Source organism: Mustela nivalis, assembly GCF_964662115.1.
Source record: "Mustela nivalis genome assembly, chromosome: 4".
In the NCBI taxonomy this organism is placed as follows: domain Eukaryota; kingdom Metazoa; phylum Chordata; class Mammalia; order Carnivora; family Mustelidae; genus Mustela; species Mustela nivalis.
Genome location: NC_139023.1, coordinates 29,390,687 through 29,409,616, shown reverse-complemented (window position 1 = coordinate 29,409,616; position 18,930 = coordinate 29,390,687). Strand labels below are relative to the sequence as shown.

At 35.1% G+C, this 18,930-nt stretch overlaps 1 protein-coding gene across 3 annotated transcripts in view; it reads right to left on the bottom strand.

Moving 5' to 3' along the window:
- GABRG1 (gamma-aminobutyric acid type A receptor subunit gamma1) overlaps positions 1 to 18,930 on the bottom strand; it is a 73,597-nt gene that overhangs the window by 23,221 nt on the left and 31,446 nt on the right. For all 3 annotated transcript variants that reach the window (XM_082728498.1, XM_082728499.1, XM_082728500.1), the window contains 2 exons: positions 1,600 to 1,820; positions 691 to 773 (listed from right to left, as the gene is read on the bottom strand). In XM_082728498.1, the coding sequence (XP_082584624.1) occupies positions 691 to 773; positions 1,600 to 1,820 (304 nt within the window). The remainder of the gene's footprint in view (positions 1 to 690; positions 774 to 1,599; positions 1,821 to 18,930) is intronic.

The window sequence follows — 18,930 nt, the reverse complement described above, 5'->3', positions numbered from 1 at the left end:
CTGTGTTTCAATCTTTCTTTTGAATAAAATAAGCTTATTTCTACCTAGGCTTTTCCAATTCATTAAAGTCTTTGCAAAGGTTTGCTATTCGTGTAGTAAATATTATTCACCAAACCAATCTTTGAAACATATTTTAAAATCCAATGTAATAAAGATAAATCTTGCCTCAGGGAGATGAATAAAATTTGAATCAATATTCTATTCATAGCAGTGTTAAAACATTTGAACACAAACCATTCTTCAGGACTACTTTATTTAATCAAAATAGGAAAAAGATACTCGGATAAACCCAAAATTTGTAAGATGATATAATTAAAAATATATGCATTTATTATCACTTTTTAATTTAAAAGCAAGAAAAATAGGTCATTTGTAATCCATACTCCTTAAAAATATATGTTATATTTTGTTTCATTTTATTTTACACTTTTTTTATAAAGAGTTTATTTATTATTTGACAGACAGAGATCACAAGCAGGCAGAGAGGCAGAGAACGAGAGGGGGAAGCAAGCTCCCTGCTGAGCAGAGAGCCCGATGCGGGGTTCGATCTCAGGACCCTGAGATCATGACCTGAGCTGAGGGCAGAGGCTTTAACTCACTGAGCCACCCAGGTGCCCCTATTTTATGCTTTTAAATAAACAGAATCTAAAGCTAAAATGCTATAAAATTATTACATATTTTGTCACTTACAGCTTGAAAATTCCAGTGGACAGGAATGTTCATCCATGGGAAAGTTATGAAGCTGAAGGTAACATTCTGCATTAATTGTCAATCTATTCAAATGAAAAAAGTAAATATTAAATAATAGGAAATAGTTTAAAGCATTAAAAATCATTTGTCTAATTTTCAAGAATTATTTTGGTCTCTAATAACAAACTGTGATATATTAGAAAATAATAATAATTGTAATGTTTCGAAGTTTTAAGTGGTAATGTTATAGCATTCACAAGTAAGAAAATTTTAAGATTTTCCTCTCCAGCCAACTAAGCTGCCACTCTACAATTTCTGTTTACAGTTTAAATTTTATACTTCAGGATCACAACAAACACACACATGCAATTAACAGAGCATACATGGTTAAGGATGGTGATTGTTTTCCATTAAATTTTCATAAACTTCTTTCCATTAAGGATGATTCTTAATAAATTAGGATGATTCTTGATAAGGACGTGATGATATGTTCAAGACAATGAGTCAAATAAAATTGAATCTTCATTTAATCCTTTCTTAAGAATGTTTTGCTACATTATTGAATTTTATAGCAGGATTGGCTCCTAGAGAAAATCTCAGTCAACCATTTGCATTATGGATTAAAACACATAATGTTCACACCACACTCTCTTATGTTTCAGAAGAGAAGGATATCAAGAGGTTTTTTGTTGGTTTTTTTTTCCCTTTGCTTTTAGTGCCTTTCATATACCAGGTACTCTGAGCTTAAAAAAGAAAGTTTCCAAAATATTCCACCGTTTTAGATTTTAGTGTATGAAAGGAACTCAACATTTCTTTCTTTGTAAAACTGAAAAAGGAAAATTTGTGAGTTGATCAAGTATTAGTATGGAAAATAAATTAGAGCAACTACATTTTTTTCCATAATATTACCTTAGAGTATATAGAACTCGTCCATCATTCCAAATTCGAAGCAGACGATTAGGAGTTGTTATCCAATGTGCATCAGATTTTCTTGAGTTTCTGAAGAACGTGTCAGGAATCCAAATTTTCCCTACCATATTGCTGTTAAGCATAAGCACTTTCATGGTACTGTTGAATTTTAAACGACTGTCAAACCAGGTTTGGGCAAAAATTATATCTATTGTGTATTCCTGAAAGATAAAAAGAAGGGTAACAGCCTATAATAGTAAAGTCACTATTCTAGATGTTTTCTTCAGACATTTAAATTTTTACATTATAAAGTTTCTGTAAGTAAATAACTCTTAAACTCAGTCCTTTCAAAAAAAAAAAAAAGTATGGCATTATCTTAACCTTCCTCTTTAATTTTTTACCTGAGACATATAAATAAAATTCAAAACTCCTACTAATAACTAGGTTATTACTTATATTACTTATATAACTGCTTCCCAGTCACACTGTAAATTTTACTCAAGATTTTATAATACATGAGATATAGTCACTAGATATAAAAACAAATTACCTTAATGTCAACAATTATATTAATTTTGTGATATTTACATGGAGCTAAAGCTTTAAAAAAATCACAAATAAGTACAGAATCAACATGCAAATGCTTACCAAATTATCTAAAATACCTTATATTGTCTTTTATCCAAAAAATCAATTACAAGTATGTGGATTCACTGTCTTCAAATATTTCAAACAAATCACACACACACACCAACACACACACACCCACACACACACACCCTTATTTAATGCGTATAACATTCCAAGCACTATGTTAAACTTTGCATGAATCCCATCCTTAAAACCTTACTTACAACCCTGTGAAATAAGTATTGCTATAATCTTTATTTTAAAATCATATTTGGGACACCTGGGTGGCTCAGTTGGTTAGATGACTGCCTTCGGCAGATCCTGGAGTCCCGGGATCGAGTCCCGCATTGGGCTCCCAGCTCCACGGGAATTCTGCTTCTCTCTCTGACTTTCTCCTCGCTCATGCTCTCTCTCACTGTCTCTCTCTCAAATAAATAAATAAAATCTTAAAAAAAATAAAATCACATTTATTGAGCAATACAGAAGTAAAATAATTCTCCCCACATCATAGAGGTAAATAAGCAGATGATAAGGAGACTGAGTCACCACACAGACTGAATCGCAAATCCACATCCACAACCACCACATATAATGGTGGTCCTAGTGGGGCCCGATGGGTACCAGGATTAGAGCACAGGCTGTACCCATTATCAGCAAGTAACTGTAAAGAGGAAATTGTGCAGTAATGAGAGAAGCTTCAAGGAAGTGATTAGGTATTATCTACTTTTATACGCTGACAAAATCTTGCCATATTATAAGCATTAAACTTGATTTAATAAAATTAATGGATAAGAATGCAGTAATTACCAATGCTATTGAGGAAAGTGATTATAGTATGTGTGTATAACTGTGATATTAAGAGAAATAAAAGAGTAAATTGAAAACTATGAGTATTATATAAGTTACTTCTGGTGGGAGAGATCGGTTGCTCACACCTGATACAGTGCCAGCAACTGACCAATTTACATGGGTGGACATACTCAGTGTAAGAAATGGAAGTGTAGGGCACCTGGGTGGCTCAGTGGGTTAAGCCGCTGCCTTCGGCTCAGGTCATGATCTCAGGGTCCTCGGATTGAGTCCCGCATCGGGCTCTCTGCTCAGCAGGGAGCCTGCATCCCTTCCTCTCTCTCTGCCTGCCTCTCTGCTTACTTGTGATCTCTCTCTGTCAAATAAATAAGTAAAATCTTTAAAAAAAAAATGGAAGTGTAATTGGGAGTTTGACAAATGAATAAAGAAAGGTAAGGAAAATAATAAACAGACTGGGGTCAACTTGTTAATATGGAAGTTGTGTCAAACCCTAATTTCCAAGCAGGATATTTATAATTGTAATTTACAGGACTAGAATAAGAGAAAATGGAATAAAGAAAAAATAGAGACTGGAAAGGAAAAACTTCTTTTGTGTGTTTTGTTCTTTTTCTTTTTCTTTATTTATTGAATAAATTTGACATGTAACATTATGTAATTTAAGGTGTACAGCATACAGCATACATAAAGCTACTTTGATACATTTATATACTGTAGTCTGATTGCCATCATAGCAATATTTATCACATTACATAATTATGATATATTACTGTCTATATTCATCTCTCCTGTGCATTAGATCTCCATGGCTTACTTACTACTTATAAGTAGTAAATACTTATTTTGCAAATAAGGTGGTTTTTTTTTTTTTGCATTCTGCATTGCTTAACAGTAGTAAGTACTTATTTCAGGTTTGTATCTTTAAACACCATCATCTTATCTGTTTTGGTTGAACAGTGTTGCAATGTGGGAAATGCATATACATATTAATAATTATTTAAAATCCAACAAAGCCCTAGACATTATGTAGTTGAGTATGAGATGTGCTTATAAAGGAGTTAAGCAATATAGATAAACTACTATGAATAATATGTCCATATTATAATGTATCATGTGATTATTCAGTAATCTCTCCATATATTTAGCCTCTACTTTGTGTCATTGAACATGACACAAAGTCCTTAAACACAGAAACACTTGCATCGTGATCCCCTCCTGAAATAGTCTTGATGGCCACGAGGTTGCCAGAATAATTTAGGGAGAGAGATGACTAAAAGTTAGTTCTTTCCAACTTAGTATGGAATGGCATAGAATCAAACTGTGCTGTGGAATAGAGGCTGAAGGTACTTTGCAACCAGGTAAGCTCTATACATTCCATTGCCAACAACTTGCTGAAAGTCTTGTTCATAATTCAAGCTGAGTCATACTGCAAAACATATCTCATAAGACATAATGATGAAGTATACTTATTCTGTAAATACTTAATCATCTTATTTAGTAACATTAGTGGATTGGACATGCATTTAGGTGGGCCAATGTGCCCTCATAAAATATCACGGGTGTACTTTCTCACTGAATCTTGTGGAAAATCCTTGGATAGCTTTACAACAGTTATCTTTTTTTTTTTTTTTAAAGATTTTATTTATTTGACAGAGAGAAATCACAAGTAGTCAGAGAGGCAGGCAGAGAGAGAGAGAGGGAAGCAGGCTCCCTGCTGAGCAGAGATCCCGATGTGGGACTCGATCCCAGGACCCTGAGATCATGACCCGAGCCGAAGGCAGAGGCTTAACCCACTGAGCCACCCAGGTGCCCCGCAACAGTTATCTTTAACCCTTATTTTTACATCCTGCTTCTCAGGCCAGATGTCTTTTCTTTGAAGTAAATCATAATTTATCTAAAAAAACATTCAGAATCTAGCAGTGTAACCTCTGTTAGTAACACACTTTCTGGTTTTAATAGTAAATGCAAATAGAAGGAAGCCTTATACTCATTCTACAGTGGATCCTAAAAAGACTATTTAATAACTTTATGTGGCAGAATTACTTTGTACTTTTGTATGAAATCAAACAGTAGAAACTGCTTAAGATAAAGGATGTGGCTTACATAACTGCTAGAATTATGTCTTGGCAAAGATCCAACTTTGGTTGGTAAAGGAACATCATGCTACCTGATAGGTATGCTTGGCTGCCCTGTTCCTAACTAAAAGGACATTAAAGGCTGCACTTGAGAGTGAACTAACATGTATAGGAGTGGGGTTTAGCAAGTAGAATCCTGCTTAGCAGCTGATAGGATCTTTCTTAGAATACCTGTTGATAAAGTGTTAATCTCCATTGAAAAAGTTATGATTTCTACAGAGCAAACTCTGAGCAGAGTCTTGGGGGAAACGGGAAAATTTCCCTAACCATAATTATTCCCTCAACCTAGGACCAAGAAGAGAAAGATATAGAGCATGTTCTTGATAATCCAACCTTCCTAAACCCTTTGCAGATGCTAATACTTCCAAGCTCTTTTAAATTGTTAATCCTTAATAAGTGCTTCACTGAGATAAGAAGGTCATTAAAGTTTGTGCTGCTTTATATGTAATCGAAAAATCCAATTTCATTTACTCATTTGTATTAGTGTAACTTCCAGAAAATGCTCAAACTGTGCTATTGTTCCTCATGTACTTCTTTAGAGGTTATAATTATCTGCATAAGAAATAAGCAAAGGAAACATGAAAGGGAGTCTCCACTTACTCAGGACAATAAGTACCATGGCGTCCAGTATAAGCATTTTGCAATAAGGACCAGGGCATTTAACATTCAAGTTCCAATGTACGTTATTATACTTTGTTTTCTTGCTAGTTAGCTGAGAAAACAGCATGAGTGAATAAAGGTGAAGAAATGAGTCATCTTGATTTCTAACTCAATCAAATCAAAACATAGTTGATGAATATGTGTGTCCCATAGTCTTCTTACTACATGGTTAAACTTGCAATCATGTACATGTCTCACATTTAATAGAACTAGTTAATTCAATATTATTATCTTTCTACTAATGGAAACTTTACACAAAATGCAGACCTGCCTAAGGAATTAAGATAAATGCATAATCTCATAATAAAATTTGTTTAATCCTGATCTGGTCTTCACACCATGGCATTAATTTCTCCCTAAACTAGCTATTCCCACGCACAAAATAGCATGCTGGGCCAAATAATGGTTTAGAGTACATTAGATGCTAAGGCTACGGATATATAAAGAAAGGGTACCGGCACAGCTAACCCACAGTACAAACACGTTAGTGGTAAAAGTTCATAAGTGGCTGTTCCGCTTTGCTCAGTTATTATAAAAGCACTGGCTCTTGATACTAACACAATATGGTAAGTAAAATGTTGGTATTATTCTATTTTTCAAATAGAAAAAGAGATAAGAAACAAAGATGATTTATCAGTATAAACCACTGAATTCATCCAGAAAAACACTGAGAGATATTTAAAAAGTAGACATGAATCCTGGGTTCAGTTACCAAACTTTTGGGATCTTAAGTTTTATGTCTCTAACTGGAAATTTCCAAAAGAACATAGCATCATGTACACTCATCAATTAACTTTTTAACAAATATTTTTCAGTGTTTAAGTTTCTTCTTTGTCATTCTGGGTTTACAAAAATGAAAGTGGATTCTACCTGTTATAAATACACTAAATATAAAATAAAAATTAGAAATTAATAAAACCTAGGAAAGGTACAGTTAAAGAGAAATGGAAACAGTAGAGAAAACTTTAGGAAGACTTTATGACAGAAGTTGTATTTAGTCTGAACCCTGAAGGATACATGAAATTCAGATAAATGCCGGGGTCAAATAATAGAAGTGGGGAGGAAGTACAGTTGGTAAAATGTAGGGCATAATGGGTAAAAAGAATGTAAGTCATAGGTAATGAAAGGAATAGTGTGTTTTCTGACCATCAGGGAATGTGCATTCCTCCGATATATAGAAAATTCTAAATCTAGAAGAGTTTTTGAAAAATCTAAAATTACCAATTACCCATAATTGACTCTGGAACCTAGACAGAGCTCCATCTCCTGTATTGCTGAATTGAAAGTCTTAATATTTCATGTGTTCATTTTATGTACTATACTTAATCATGCATTTCCTATTAGATATTTATTCTATAATATTCAATATACAACTTGAAAGAGTAAAACATCAAACTTAAATAATCACAGCTAAACCTTACAAAAGATTCAAATTTTAAAAATTCCCAGTCCTCAAAAAGTTTATAATACACTAGAGAAAATAGAATTAGATTCTAGATGTATATAACAAGTAACCTAAAATCTGGGGTGGGAACAATTCTTATGAACCTGTTTCAGCCAGGGTTCTCCAGAGAAATAGAAGCCATAAGGGGCACCTGGGTGGCTCAGTGGATTAAAGCCTCTGTCTGCGGCTCAGGTCATGATCCCAGGGTCCCGGGATCGAGCCCCACATTGGGCTCTGTGTTCCGCAGGAAGCCTGCTTCTTCCTCTCTCTCTGCCTGCCCCTCTGCCTACTTGTGATCTCTGTCTGTCAAATAAATAAATAAAAACTTTAAAAAAAAAAAAGAAAGAAAGAAATAGAAGACACAAGATAGATGGATGGGTGGACAGATGGATGGACAAACAGACAGAAAGACAGAATAAATAGATTTATCTTAAGGTTGTTGACTCAGGAAATTGTGAGGACTTCAAAGGCAAAAACTTGGAGGGCAGGCCAGCCAACTGAAAAACAGAGACGAGTCCTTATTTCAGTCTTGAGTCAGAGACCAATCTGGTGGCAGAATTTCTTTATCCTGGAGGGACCTCAGTCTTTTCTCATAAAGCGTTATCCGATTGAATGAAGCCCATCCACATTTTAAAAGGACGAGCTGACTTACCCAAAGTCTACTGATTTTCACATCTAAAAAATGTCTTCACGGTAACTTCTAGACAAATACCTGGGTACCATAGCTTAGCCAACTGAATGCATAAAATAGACCATCACAGAGATATAACAGCAGGGATAGACATTCATCATTTCGGGAAGTCTTAAAAAATTATACATGTGTGTATTTGCTAGACAAATTAAAATGACTAATTTTTGTGGTATGAAGAATCGTATTTCCCCTGCTCTGGTTTCTGTGTAAATCTACACTCTTCATTTTGCATTTTTACTCACTCTACCTCTCAGAGAAGTCTGTTCCATATTTTTCAATTGGCTAAATGTTATATATATATATATAAATTTGTTAAGAAATTTTTGTCTGTTTTTCATTCTCTGAACTCCAAGGTTGATCAGAATAATCTCTCAAAGTTAATGCAAAGTTGGAGTCAGTAGGTACACAGGAGTGCTGACAAAGCCAGGAGTCCAGATTCTTAACCCTACTCTACATTCCCACTTTAATCACTAATTAGATAGGTTTGTTTGCCTGTCTTCTATGCATATTTGTCAATGGATTCAGAATCCATGCAGAGGGATAACAATAGGAGATATTTTGGTCCTTTCAAATGCCAAATATGCTTCAGAACACATAGACTGCCATTTTTTGTCCCATACAGATATCCACTTGTTAAGAGGTTCTCAGATTCAATTTTGGCATTGCATAAAGGTAATAAAATTTGGAATTCTATTATTTTTATTAATTAATTTATTTTCAGAAAAAGTGTTCATTATTTTTTCACCACACCCAGTGCTCCATGCAATCCGTGCCCTCTCCAATACCCACCACCTGGTACCCCAACCTCCCACCCCCCGCCCCTTCAAAACTCTCAGGTTGTTTTCCAGAGTCCATAGTCTCTTGTGGTTTACCTCCTCTTCCAATTTACCCCTTTCAACTGAAGGACTCCCAAATTAAGTCATATGATTTATGTTTATTTATATCATATGTTTTGCAAAGTAATTTCCAAATGTTACCTGCCTTAAAATTACTGCATGGGATCAAATATACAATATTGCCTATTCCCTGTACCATTCGTAGGATAATAAGAGTTGTGGCTGTCCTCATGTAGGGCATCTAATATTAGGACGAGAAAAGTCTTGGGCATGTTAATAATATCTCTATCAATCTACCATGAGAAATCCATTACTTCAGATCTTCAAATTTTAAACAAAAGGTCCTCTGGGAATTTATAAATTTGTGAATTTAACCTTCCACAGTTAGACGTGCCTTGAGAAGTTTCATCAAAATTATGTCCCATTGATACGGAGTATCACATGAAAGGACAATTTCTTGAAAAAATTCTAGGAAATTCTCCAATGCATAGGCATCAAAAGGATGTTTATGCCATTCTGCTTTTCTTAGATAGATATAAAAGAGGCAAAAATACACACATGAAGTGTGTGCCATCTGCAACACAGGGAGCTAAAGTGAGAAACAAAAGACAATCTAGAAGGCCAAAGAAAGGCTTTCTAGATTCACCATAGCTGAATCAAGCCCAAAGACAAAAACTTAAATGGATGGAGAAAAAGCACCCAAGTGAAAAACCTAACATATAGTCAAGAGAAGTCCAAATTTTTTCAGTATGGAAATTTGGAGTACTCTGAGTCCATGAGTTGAGAACGCATTTAGAAGGGGGCAGTTTAGTGTAGTGATTAAAGATGAATGCTACCATTGGGAAGACTTGAGGGGGGGGTTGAATTCTGAATATAACAATTTTTAGTTGCTTTGAGTATATTCCCCAGCTCTTTATGGCTCACTTCCTCCTCTTGAATCCTTGTTGTCCATAGTATATAATATTCTTGCAAATATTTAACATAAATTACTTAAAACAATGATTTCACACACAGCAAGTATTCTATAATATTATCATCATAATAATGAAGGAAAGAATTCATAGCATTTTTAAATGGGGCAACAGAGCTTTTGCAACCATTCCCATTTACAAAGATTATGAGACATAGCCATATAATGACTCCTCTGGAAGACATGAACATTTTATAGACATAGTTTTATTTTTGAGGAAATTTCTTCATGTATAGAGACAGCCAGCTTCAATACCAAGATTTTAAGTCATAAAAATTACCTAGCTTCTGGAAAGCTATAACTATTCATATTATTAGCTCATTTGCAAAATTGTATCAGTTAATCAGTTTTGTTTCATGAAATATTTGGCCCACTCAAAACTTGGGACACCGAGTCTTGTTTTTCTCCCACTTCAGGGGCCACTTCTTCTCAGTCTCCTTTGCTAGTTCCCCTGCCTCTTTCAGATGCTATGCAATGCAGTGCTTCAATTTATGCAAAAGCTATATTCCAAATGCAACTACTTCCCCTGAAATCCCAATATGCATGTATGACCACCTCCTTAATGTTTTCATTTGGATAGCTAATAGACACCTCAACTTTATAATTTTGAAATAGAACCTTTGATCTTCATTATCCTCAAAAAAAAAAAAAAATTCTCTCTTCTCTGTTTCATTAAATGACAAGTTTTCAGTAAAAAAATCTTGGAGTCATTCTTGATTCCTCTTTTTCTCTACAATTCCACTCTGGTCTTCAAACTACCTTGGCATCACTGTTTTCAAGTTACTTACAAAATCTGACAAATTCTCATTTGTTTCATCATCATCAGCTTTTTCCTTGATTATTGCAATTATTTGTAACTAGTTTCCCTGCTTCCACAATTCACTTTGTATAGTTTATTCTTCACTCAGAAAGATAATAGTCTCACTGAAAAATTAAGTCATATCACCGTACTGTTCTAATCAACACTTTTATATCACATTCCCATACTCATTTAGCCAAAAAAAAAAAAAAAAATCTCAATATCTTTTCAGTGTATTAAGGATTCCAAATGATCTGAACCCTAATTACACCAACTTCTCTTACCTATTTTAACCTTATTAATTTTACTACAAACACTACTGATGCACATTCTTATCTCAGATCCTTTACTCCTACTATTCCCTCTGGCAAAGCACTCTCCAGTATCTGCCTGACTTCCTCCTTTAACACTATTGATTTCTATTCAAATGTTCCCTAATGAGTGATACTTCCCTTGGCTACTACATAAAATAAAACTTTACCCCCATCCTGACTTTTCCTATCATGTGCTTTGCCTCATTTCTCTTTATCCATTCATTACCACTTCATATGTTATATATTTACTTATTTTATAGTGCCTCCCAACTAGAATGCAAGCTCCATGAGGGCAAAGGGTATTTGATTTTTCAAGACTATAATCTGAACTCCTTTTTTTCTTCACTAAGCATTCTTCTTTTATTTATTTTTTATTTTTTTATTTGAATATAATTGACACACAAAGAAAAAGAAAAAGGGGGACTATGTGAGGTGACAGATATGTTAATTAGTTCAATTATGGTCATCACTTCACAAGGTGTATGTATATCAAAATATCAAGTGGTACACCTAAAATATATACAACTTTTATCTGTCAATTTTACCTCAGTAAAGCTGAAAGAAACAATTCTTCTTGTTAAAATTAGTCTTCTTATCTAAGCAAGATGGAACATTATATCTGGAAATGATACATTTAAAGAGAATTGGCATGTCTCATGTTTTAAATTATTTATATGAATTACCACTTTATAGATTCTTTCCATTGTCCATATTCTCATGCAAAAAATGAATTTTCTGGCACTCAGTCTGCTGCTAGAATAGCATTGTTTGTGCTGCTTTAGAAGCTCTGACTGCCAGTATTTACCTCAGTCATTTGGATATAATTGTGTATATCACAAAGCTGAAGGTTCTTATGAGAAAATCCAAGGTTTAGCACACAATTGGCAGAATTTCTATTATAGAAATTTGTCATAATTTCCATAATCACAAAACATCAAATGTTAAGACATTTAAATAAGTCTTTTCTCCTTCACATTTTAATTAAATTGCAGAGCAATTGATATTAGTTCAGATCCACTGCCAATCTAAGACCTAAAACTATTTTATTAAAATCCCTTCCACTAAAAAATATCTAAAAATAACACGTTGAATGAGAGCAAAGGCATTGTCTTTTAATTATATGTACTATTTTAAATACATGTCAGATAATCAACAAAATGGTTCCGGATATATCAAGGGAAGGTATTGTAGTGAGAAGTTGTGATGCAGTGTAAAGAACACTGGCTAGATGGAATCCGGAAATCATACCATAGCTCCAAATCTGTGATTTTCTAGAATATAATGCTGACCAAGTTTATTCTGTCTCACTGGAAAAATGAAGGCACAAGGCAAGATCGTTATTACTGTCATCCTGAGCTCTAAAGTCTGGTGATCATGAGAACATTGTTGATCATGAGAATGTTATAAAATGTTAGAAATTAATTTTTTAGTATGTTATGTAGTCACCATATGGTACATCATTAGTTCTTGATATAATGTTCCATGATTCATTATTGGCATATAACACCCAGCACTTAATGATTTAAACATAAACAAGGATAAAGGCTAAAATGGGTGTTTTTGTTGCTTTCATTTAATCCCACTTAATTTCTACTAAATTGATTTTTGAAAATGGTTTTAGGAAATGGCCATGAAACTTGGTTGACTAGAAGTCTTTGAAGGCCATTTCAGCATTCTGATTCCAAGTCCCTGTCAGGAATTACTGAATCAGAATCTCCTGCCGTGATGACTGAAAATTTGGATTTTTCTTATAAAGAAAAAAAGTGTTATTTTCTTATATAGTTTGGGTTATAAAGGCCTGGGAATTTTTGACAAGATTCTATCCCTTCCTCAATGCATTTATATATTATATCCATTGGTTTTCTGTATAGCAAAAAAAAAAAAAAAAAAAGAAAGAAAAAGAAAGTAAAAGAGAGAGAGAGACATCCTTGTAATACAGAATAATAGATCTCTAACTTTGAACCTCAAGGCATTTAAGCACTTTTTGCAGTCAGTATCTACAGATGGGAAAATTTATGTACCATTCCTTCAAACTGAACCATGTAGGCTGCCATCTCTCTAATTGTAAGCTCCCTCTATTAATCAGCATATGAGAATATGTGTGTGTGTGTGTGTGTGTATTTAAGAGAAGTTTGTTTTTTAGCATTCAACTAAAATGTGTGATTCTACACAATTTTAGAATGTAGTCTTCTATAAGCCTGTAATATTAACCCCTTGAAGTTACCTTAGGCCATGTCAAAGTACCACTACATGAGGAAAGCTGCTTTTTCTTAGACATTTATTGTTTTGTTATGTTTTTTTTTTTATATTATTAGCAAAGCATTAACATTAGTCGCTCTCCTCCTATAAATAAATTTCATGTTGAGATACAAAACAATTAAGTTGTCTATTAACTTTGGCTTCAGTATTGAAAGCCTCAGGTAGGTACCATATAACCCAAAGAATACAATTTCAAGCAAAGGGGTAAAAGAAGAAGAATCAAGAGTATGTCTGAGTCAACTATCAAAAATTAAATAGTGACTTGAAGCAGCTGGCAAGAAAGCAAGTCTAAAACCAGCTATTAATCACGTATGAAAGTCACAAGTTGAAACAACTATCATTCTGCCAGAACTTTCCCTTTTAAGCCTAGCCTGAGGCCAGATTTACCAAGCAGTAGGGGCTCATTCTACAACATTCTGTATTTAGTAATTCATAAAGGACTCAAATTGGAGCTAACCTGGGTATCTCTACCCTGAGGCATATCATTAGAAAAGAATTCAAAATAGACACCTCCAAAATCTGACCAAGATGTACCAGAGATCTCAAAGGTGTTTATATGCATATCCTAAGGCAATAGTTATGGGTAGCCAAATGATTTTGGTAACATTACTTTTAATTACAACAAATTGGAAACATTCCAATTGTTAAATAATGGATGATTAATATATTACGGTACAAATATATCCCTTAATATTATGCAATACTTTATGATTTTTTAAAAAAGTAATTAAGTGGAATAACAGTCATGATATAATAAAAGGAAAGATAAAAAATTACAAATTAGTATGTATAATAGAGCGTTGATAAAACTACGCACATAAAGATATTAAAATGATAGTAACAATGTTTACCACTGGGTAACAATAATTTCAATAATTTTTTTTTTCCTTTGGCCTAAATGGAATTTCTAATTTTCCCATATTGGACATGATTTCTTTTTTAAGAAGAAAAACATATATGATTTTTTTTTAGAAAAAAAAACTATAAGGTCACCATGTGTAACTTAAAATAAGTATAGGTTCGTACACGGCATTCTTCCTGGCATTTCCCCTTCTGTTTTGATCTGATCTGCATTATTTAGTCATCCTTCCCTTAGGTTTTATGCTTCTCTGAAGGAAGGAGGTCATATCTTTTATAACTTAGCAGCCAATGCACCAACTGTCACAATACAGGTAGTAAATAAATATAAGACAAACAAAATCACAAAGTAAAAATTAAAATGTAGTTGTTTACATCAAGAAATAATAAAATTATTTTAATAAGTTTTGAGATTCAAAGGTTAATTTAATTTTCTAATCTTAGAACTTTAGCTTCCTTTGTATGGGGCAAATGAACATACTGGATCCAAGAAAAAGAGAGATGAAAATAACACTCATTTGTTTATAATTTTTAATTTTATCTCTCCTAGTGCTGAATCAAAAAATACCTAAATTTTATGCTGTTTTAAGATGAAGCTTGTGAAAAGAAATAGATTTTAGAGTATCTAATGCCAAAAGAATTAACATAATATGCAGAAATAAAAAAAATTAAATCCATGGAAACAAGCCTTAAGATATTCTACAATCCAATCAAATATACTTAAAATCATTAAATATAAATGCATGTTTTAAATACTTTAATTCATCATAGCCAAGAAAGCAAAACCTCTTTGTCTTCCCTCCATTAGCATATACAGATTAATTATCCAGATACAAAAGTGTATATATACATGTATTTTCCATGCTTTTGCTGTTTCATAATTCCTCAATTTAATATACTTGGTGAGGAGTGACTAATTCCTGTTAATATAGTAAAAGAAATAAACAGGGTTTCTTTGACATGTAGAAACTATGCCCAAGGCATTTTCTCCTTGAATCCTGAAGCATCAGGGACAAAAAAGAGAGAGAATGACAGACAGTGGGGGAGAAAAACCAGTTGAACATTAGTGCCAATTGCATGAAATACTGAAAAAATGTGTTCCTTGCAGTGTAAGAAATTTTTAAAGGAAAATCTCTGTGTGGGCACCAGCTTTCTCAATATATCTAGAATATTTAAATACTAGTTATATGTCTGGGGAGTTTATTATCAAAAAAGAGTGATAAGATAAAGTAAAAAAAGACTTAAAATCCAGTCCTCGCCATTTTTACACAGATTATTAACTATACCCCCTCAACATCACCCCCTCCACACACACACACATTTGATACTTGGTCGACCCACTTAAATGAATGGAATGAAATTTGATGGCTGGGAAATCCTTTATTTCCATTCTATAATGAATCATATTCATGACTTTTATAGTTCTACGTATATTTTCACTTAAGAGTGTTTTGTTTTGGGACACCTCAGAAGGGTTAGTCAAGCCTCTGCCTTCAGCTCAAGTCATGGTCCCAAGACCCAGGGTTCAAGCCCCAGGACTCTGGGCTCCTTGCTCAGCAGGGAGCCTGTTCTCCTTCTGTCTACTCCTCCCCCTGCTTGTGCTCACTCTCTCTCTCTCCCCCTCTCTATCTCTGACAAATATATATACATATATATATATATATATATATATATATATATATATATATATTTTTTTTTTTTTTTTAAGTATTTTGTTTTTCTTTTATAGGGAATATCTGGATTTTCATTTTCTGGTAAAAGGACTCTGAAAGGGAGGATTATTTTTAAATATGCCTATATTAGCCATGAAGAAAGCGTCCTGGTTTTTGTCTAGTTTACTTAAGGGTTTGTGTCCTGCTAAACACCTTGTACTCATCTCCAGCCAATAGTTACTTTGCAATTCAGCCCAGCTGGTGTCCCAGCTACTTTATAAGTTGTGCTCCTCATCACTGGCGCCCTGATTCCTCTGCTCTGCCCCTGTTCCCAAGACCAATGGCGATTTAAAGCAGGAAGAATCTATTCAACTTCAGCTCAGTACTCTGGGACTATGTGATGTATCACTCTGGTAGTTAGAATGATACAAAGTAAATTCTTCAGACATGACCTGGGACGTCATTCTTTTTTCAGGTTTTTAATTGAATTCCAGCTAGTTAACATACAGTGCTATATTTGTTTCAAATGTACAACAGAGTGACTCATTTCCATACACACCTGGTGCCTATCACCTGTTTCACCGATCTTCTCTCCCCCTCCTCTTTGATAACCATCAGTTTGTTTGTTCTCTATAGCTAAGAGTCTGTGTCTTGGTTTGCTTCTCTCTCTCTCTCTCTCTCTCTCTCTCTCTCTCTCTCTGCACCCACCCCTTTGCTCATTGGTTTTATTTCTTAAATTCCACATGTGAGTGAAATCATGTAGTATTTACCTTTCTCTGTCTAACTTACTTTGCTTAGCATAATACCTTCTAGATCCATCCAGGTCATTGAGTTTCTCTCTCTCTCTGGGCCCATGATTTCCAAATGCTCCTATCAGTAATCTCTTATATTGGACCATATAAGGGTGTACCAGTTTCTATAAGTAAGCCCATGTCCAAATTATACCTGTAATTTTCTTCCTTATTTTTTATTGCCGGAAATATTCGGAAAGGTTTTTGTTGTTGTTGTTGTTGTTGTGTTGTGTTTTGTTGGAAAGTTTTATTTAAGTGTTTTGTGTCACCTTTTAACCAACACCAAAAAGAGAAAAATAATTTTCCCCTTCCAAACAGGAGTGTCATTTCAGAGAGGACTGGGCATGCATATTGAGAGCTGGGAAGGGTCTGCCTCCCTAGGCTGCTCTTCCCAGCCATGCTACCCGGGGTTGGATCCCCAGTCCAAGGAGTTCACTTTCTGGGAGCCCTGGGAGACCTTGGAATGAGTGAGGGAGCAAACCCCCATCCTGTAGAGAAGGACTTGGTCTCTTCTGAAGGTAAGGGCATGAGTCTGGTGGGGCCTGGTGGTTCCAGAGGGGAAAGGAGGTCCAGAATGTTCCATGGAAGCTCCAGGTCCTCCAGGTCTGTAAAATACGTTTGCTGGAAAAATAAGATGCTTTGAAAATTTCTGCAGTCTGTGTTGTCCACCTACCCATGAGAAAACTACTTTGTTGACCAAAGGTGGCCGGATGGAGGAAGCAGAGGCTGGAGACCAGGAACTGGTCTGGCTCCAGTGGAGGATTCCAGAAGGGAGTGAGGCAGGCACCAGTCTTTGGTTTCCTAGGTCCTCTTTCTGGCAGCTATATAGGCTATGAAGACCCCAACCTACCTGGCCCTTGAGGTGTGGGCTCCCAGGCGGTGGGCAGTGCTGAAAGAGGAAGGCTGGCCATCTGTCATAGGTTGGAGGGTGCCCAGGCCATGGGTGCTCAAAAAAGGGTGCCCAAAGGGAACAGGGCTAGCTGGAGGAACAGGGGTCCTGGGGACGGCCTGCCTGCCAAACTGGCTAAGGCACAGTGGTCATGGTTGGCACGGATGTAAGCCAATTTTAACCATCAGGGGGAAATGTAGTTTTGCTTTGGATGGCATGCAGCAGGTGTGCCATGGGACCCTTGGTAAAGACTGCCATGTCCTCCCTGTCATAGGTCTCATGGTGCAGCGCACAGGGGACTGCACCTGGTTACTGCGGTAAGCATAGTCCACCATGGAGACATTGTCTCGCTCACAGCCTACCACCTTGTATCCAGGCCCATCTCCATACAGGATGGCAGTGAAGGGCTTCTTGTCTGTATCACTCACCATGGGGGCCAGACCAAAGCCAGAGTTGCCAGGGCGTGCACCTGCCAAAGATGAAGACCTGGGACTGGTCCACAGTGACAATGGTCAGTGTATTTTCCAGAGAGATCATGGTGAGTGTCTACCCAATTGTCTGGTCCATTTCTACCTCCTCATGAAGAGCCTGCTTGGCCTTTTCCTCCAAGTTATACCAGGAATTTTCATCTATTGCTGTTTCTGTACGTATTTCCCTTATGTATTTTTTATATATAAGGCATTTATTTATTTATTTATTTATTTATTTATTTGGTGGGGAGAGAAGACAGAGGAACGGAGAGAGTGAGCATGAGGGGTGGGGAAGGGGGAGGGCAGAAGGAGAGGGACAAGCAGACACCCCGCCTAGCAGGAGACCTAACGTGGGGCTTGATCCCAGGACCCCAAGAGTATGACCTGAGCCAAAATCAGACTCTTAAGTGAGCCACCCACGTACCCCTTATTCCCCTTGTGTTTAGCCTTCTTAGTTACCCATAAATTCATGTTGGATTCCCAAGATTCCTTATTGATTTTGACTTGACTCAGAGAATTGCTATGCCCCTTGAATGCTGTTTTAGCTAGTCAGAGGGTAAGCTGCAATTGTTTTATTATCTTGAAATGCTTACCCAAAAGAGTAAAATCACATAATTTCTCCAAAGCCCCCAAAGTTAAAAGGTTAAAAAACATTTTAATTCCAGGTGAATAACCTCTATTAATTATTTTTGCCTTCAATTCTGATTGTATATTTTTTCTGTTTATATTTAAGATTGCTTTTTACTATTATCTTTTAAAAAATTTAAAGTCCAGTATAGTTAAGATACAGTGTTATATTAGTTTCAGGTGTATAATACAGTGATTCAACAATTCTATACATTACTTAGTCCTCATACATAACCCAGAGTTTTAATTAAAGCACATGTAGTTGAACAGCCTTTACCCAAAATTACTTTATTCTTGTTCAGTCCTCATTAATGCATCTGTTATTCATTTTGAATTTAAATTCTCAAATTGTAAACTATAGAATTAATCTATTTATTGACTAAATTATACATTTATTCAATGTTCAATGATTGAATATCTTTTTTTTTTGATAGTGACATGAAGGCTGAAGTCATTAATCTAACCTTGAAAAAAAGTAAAGAAAAGCATATCTTATTATAGA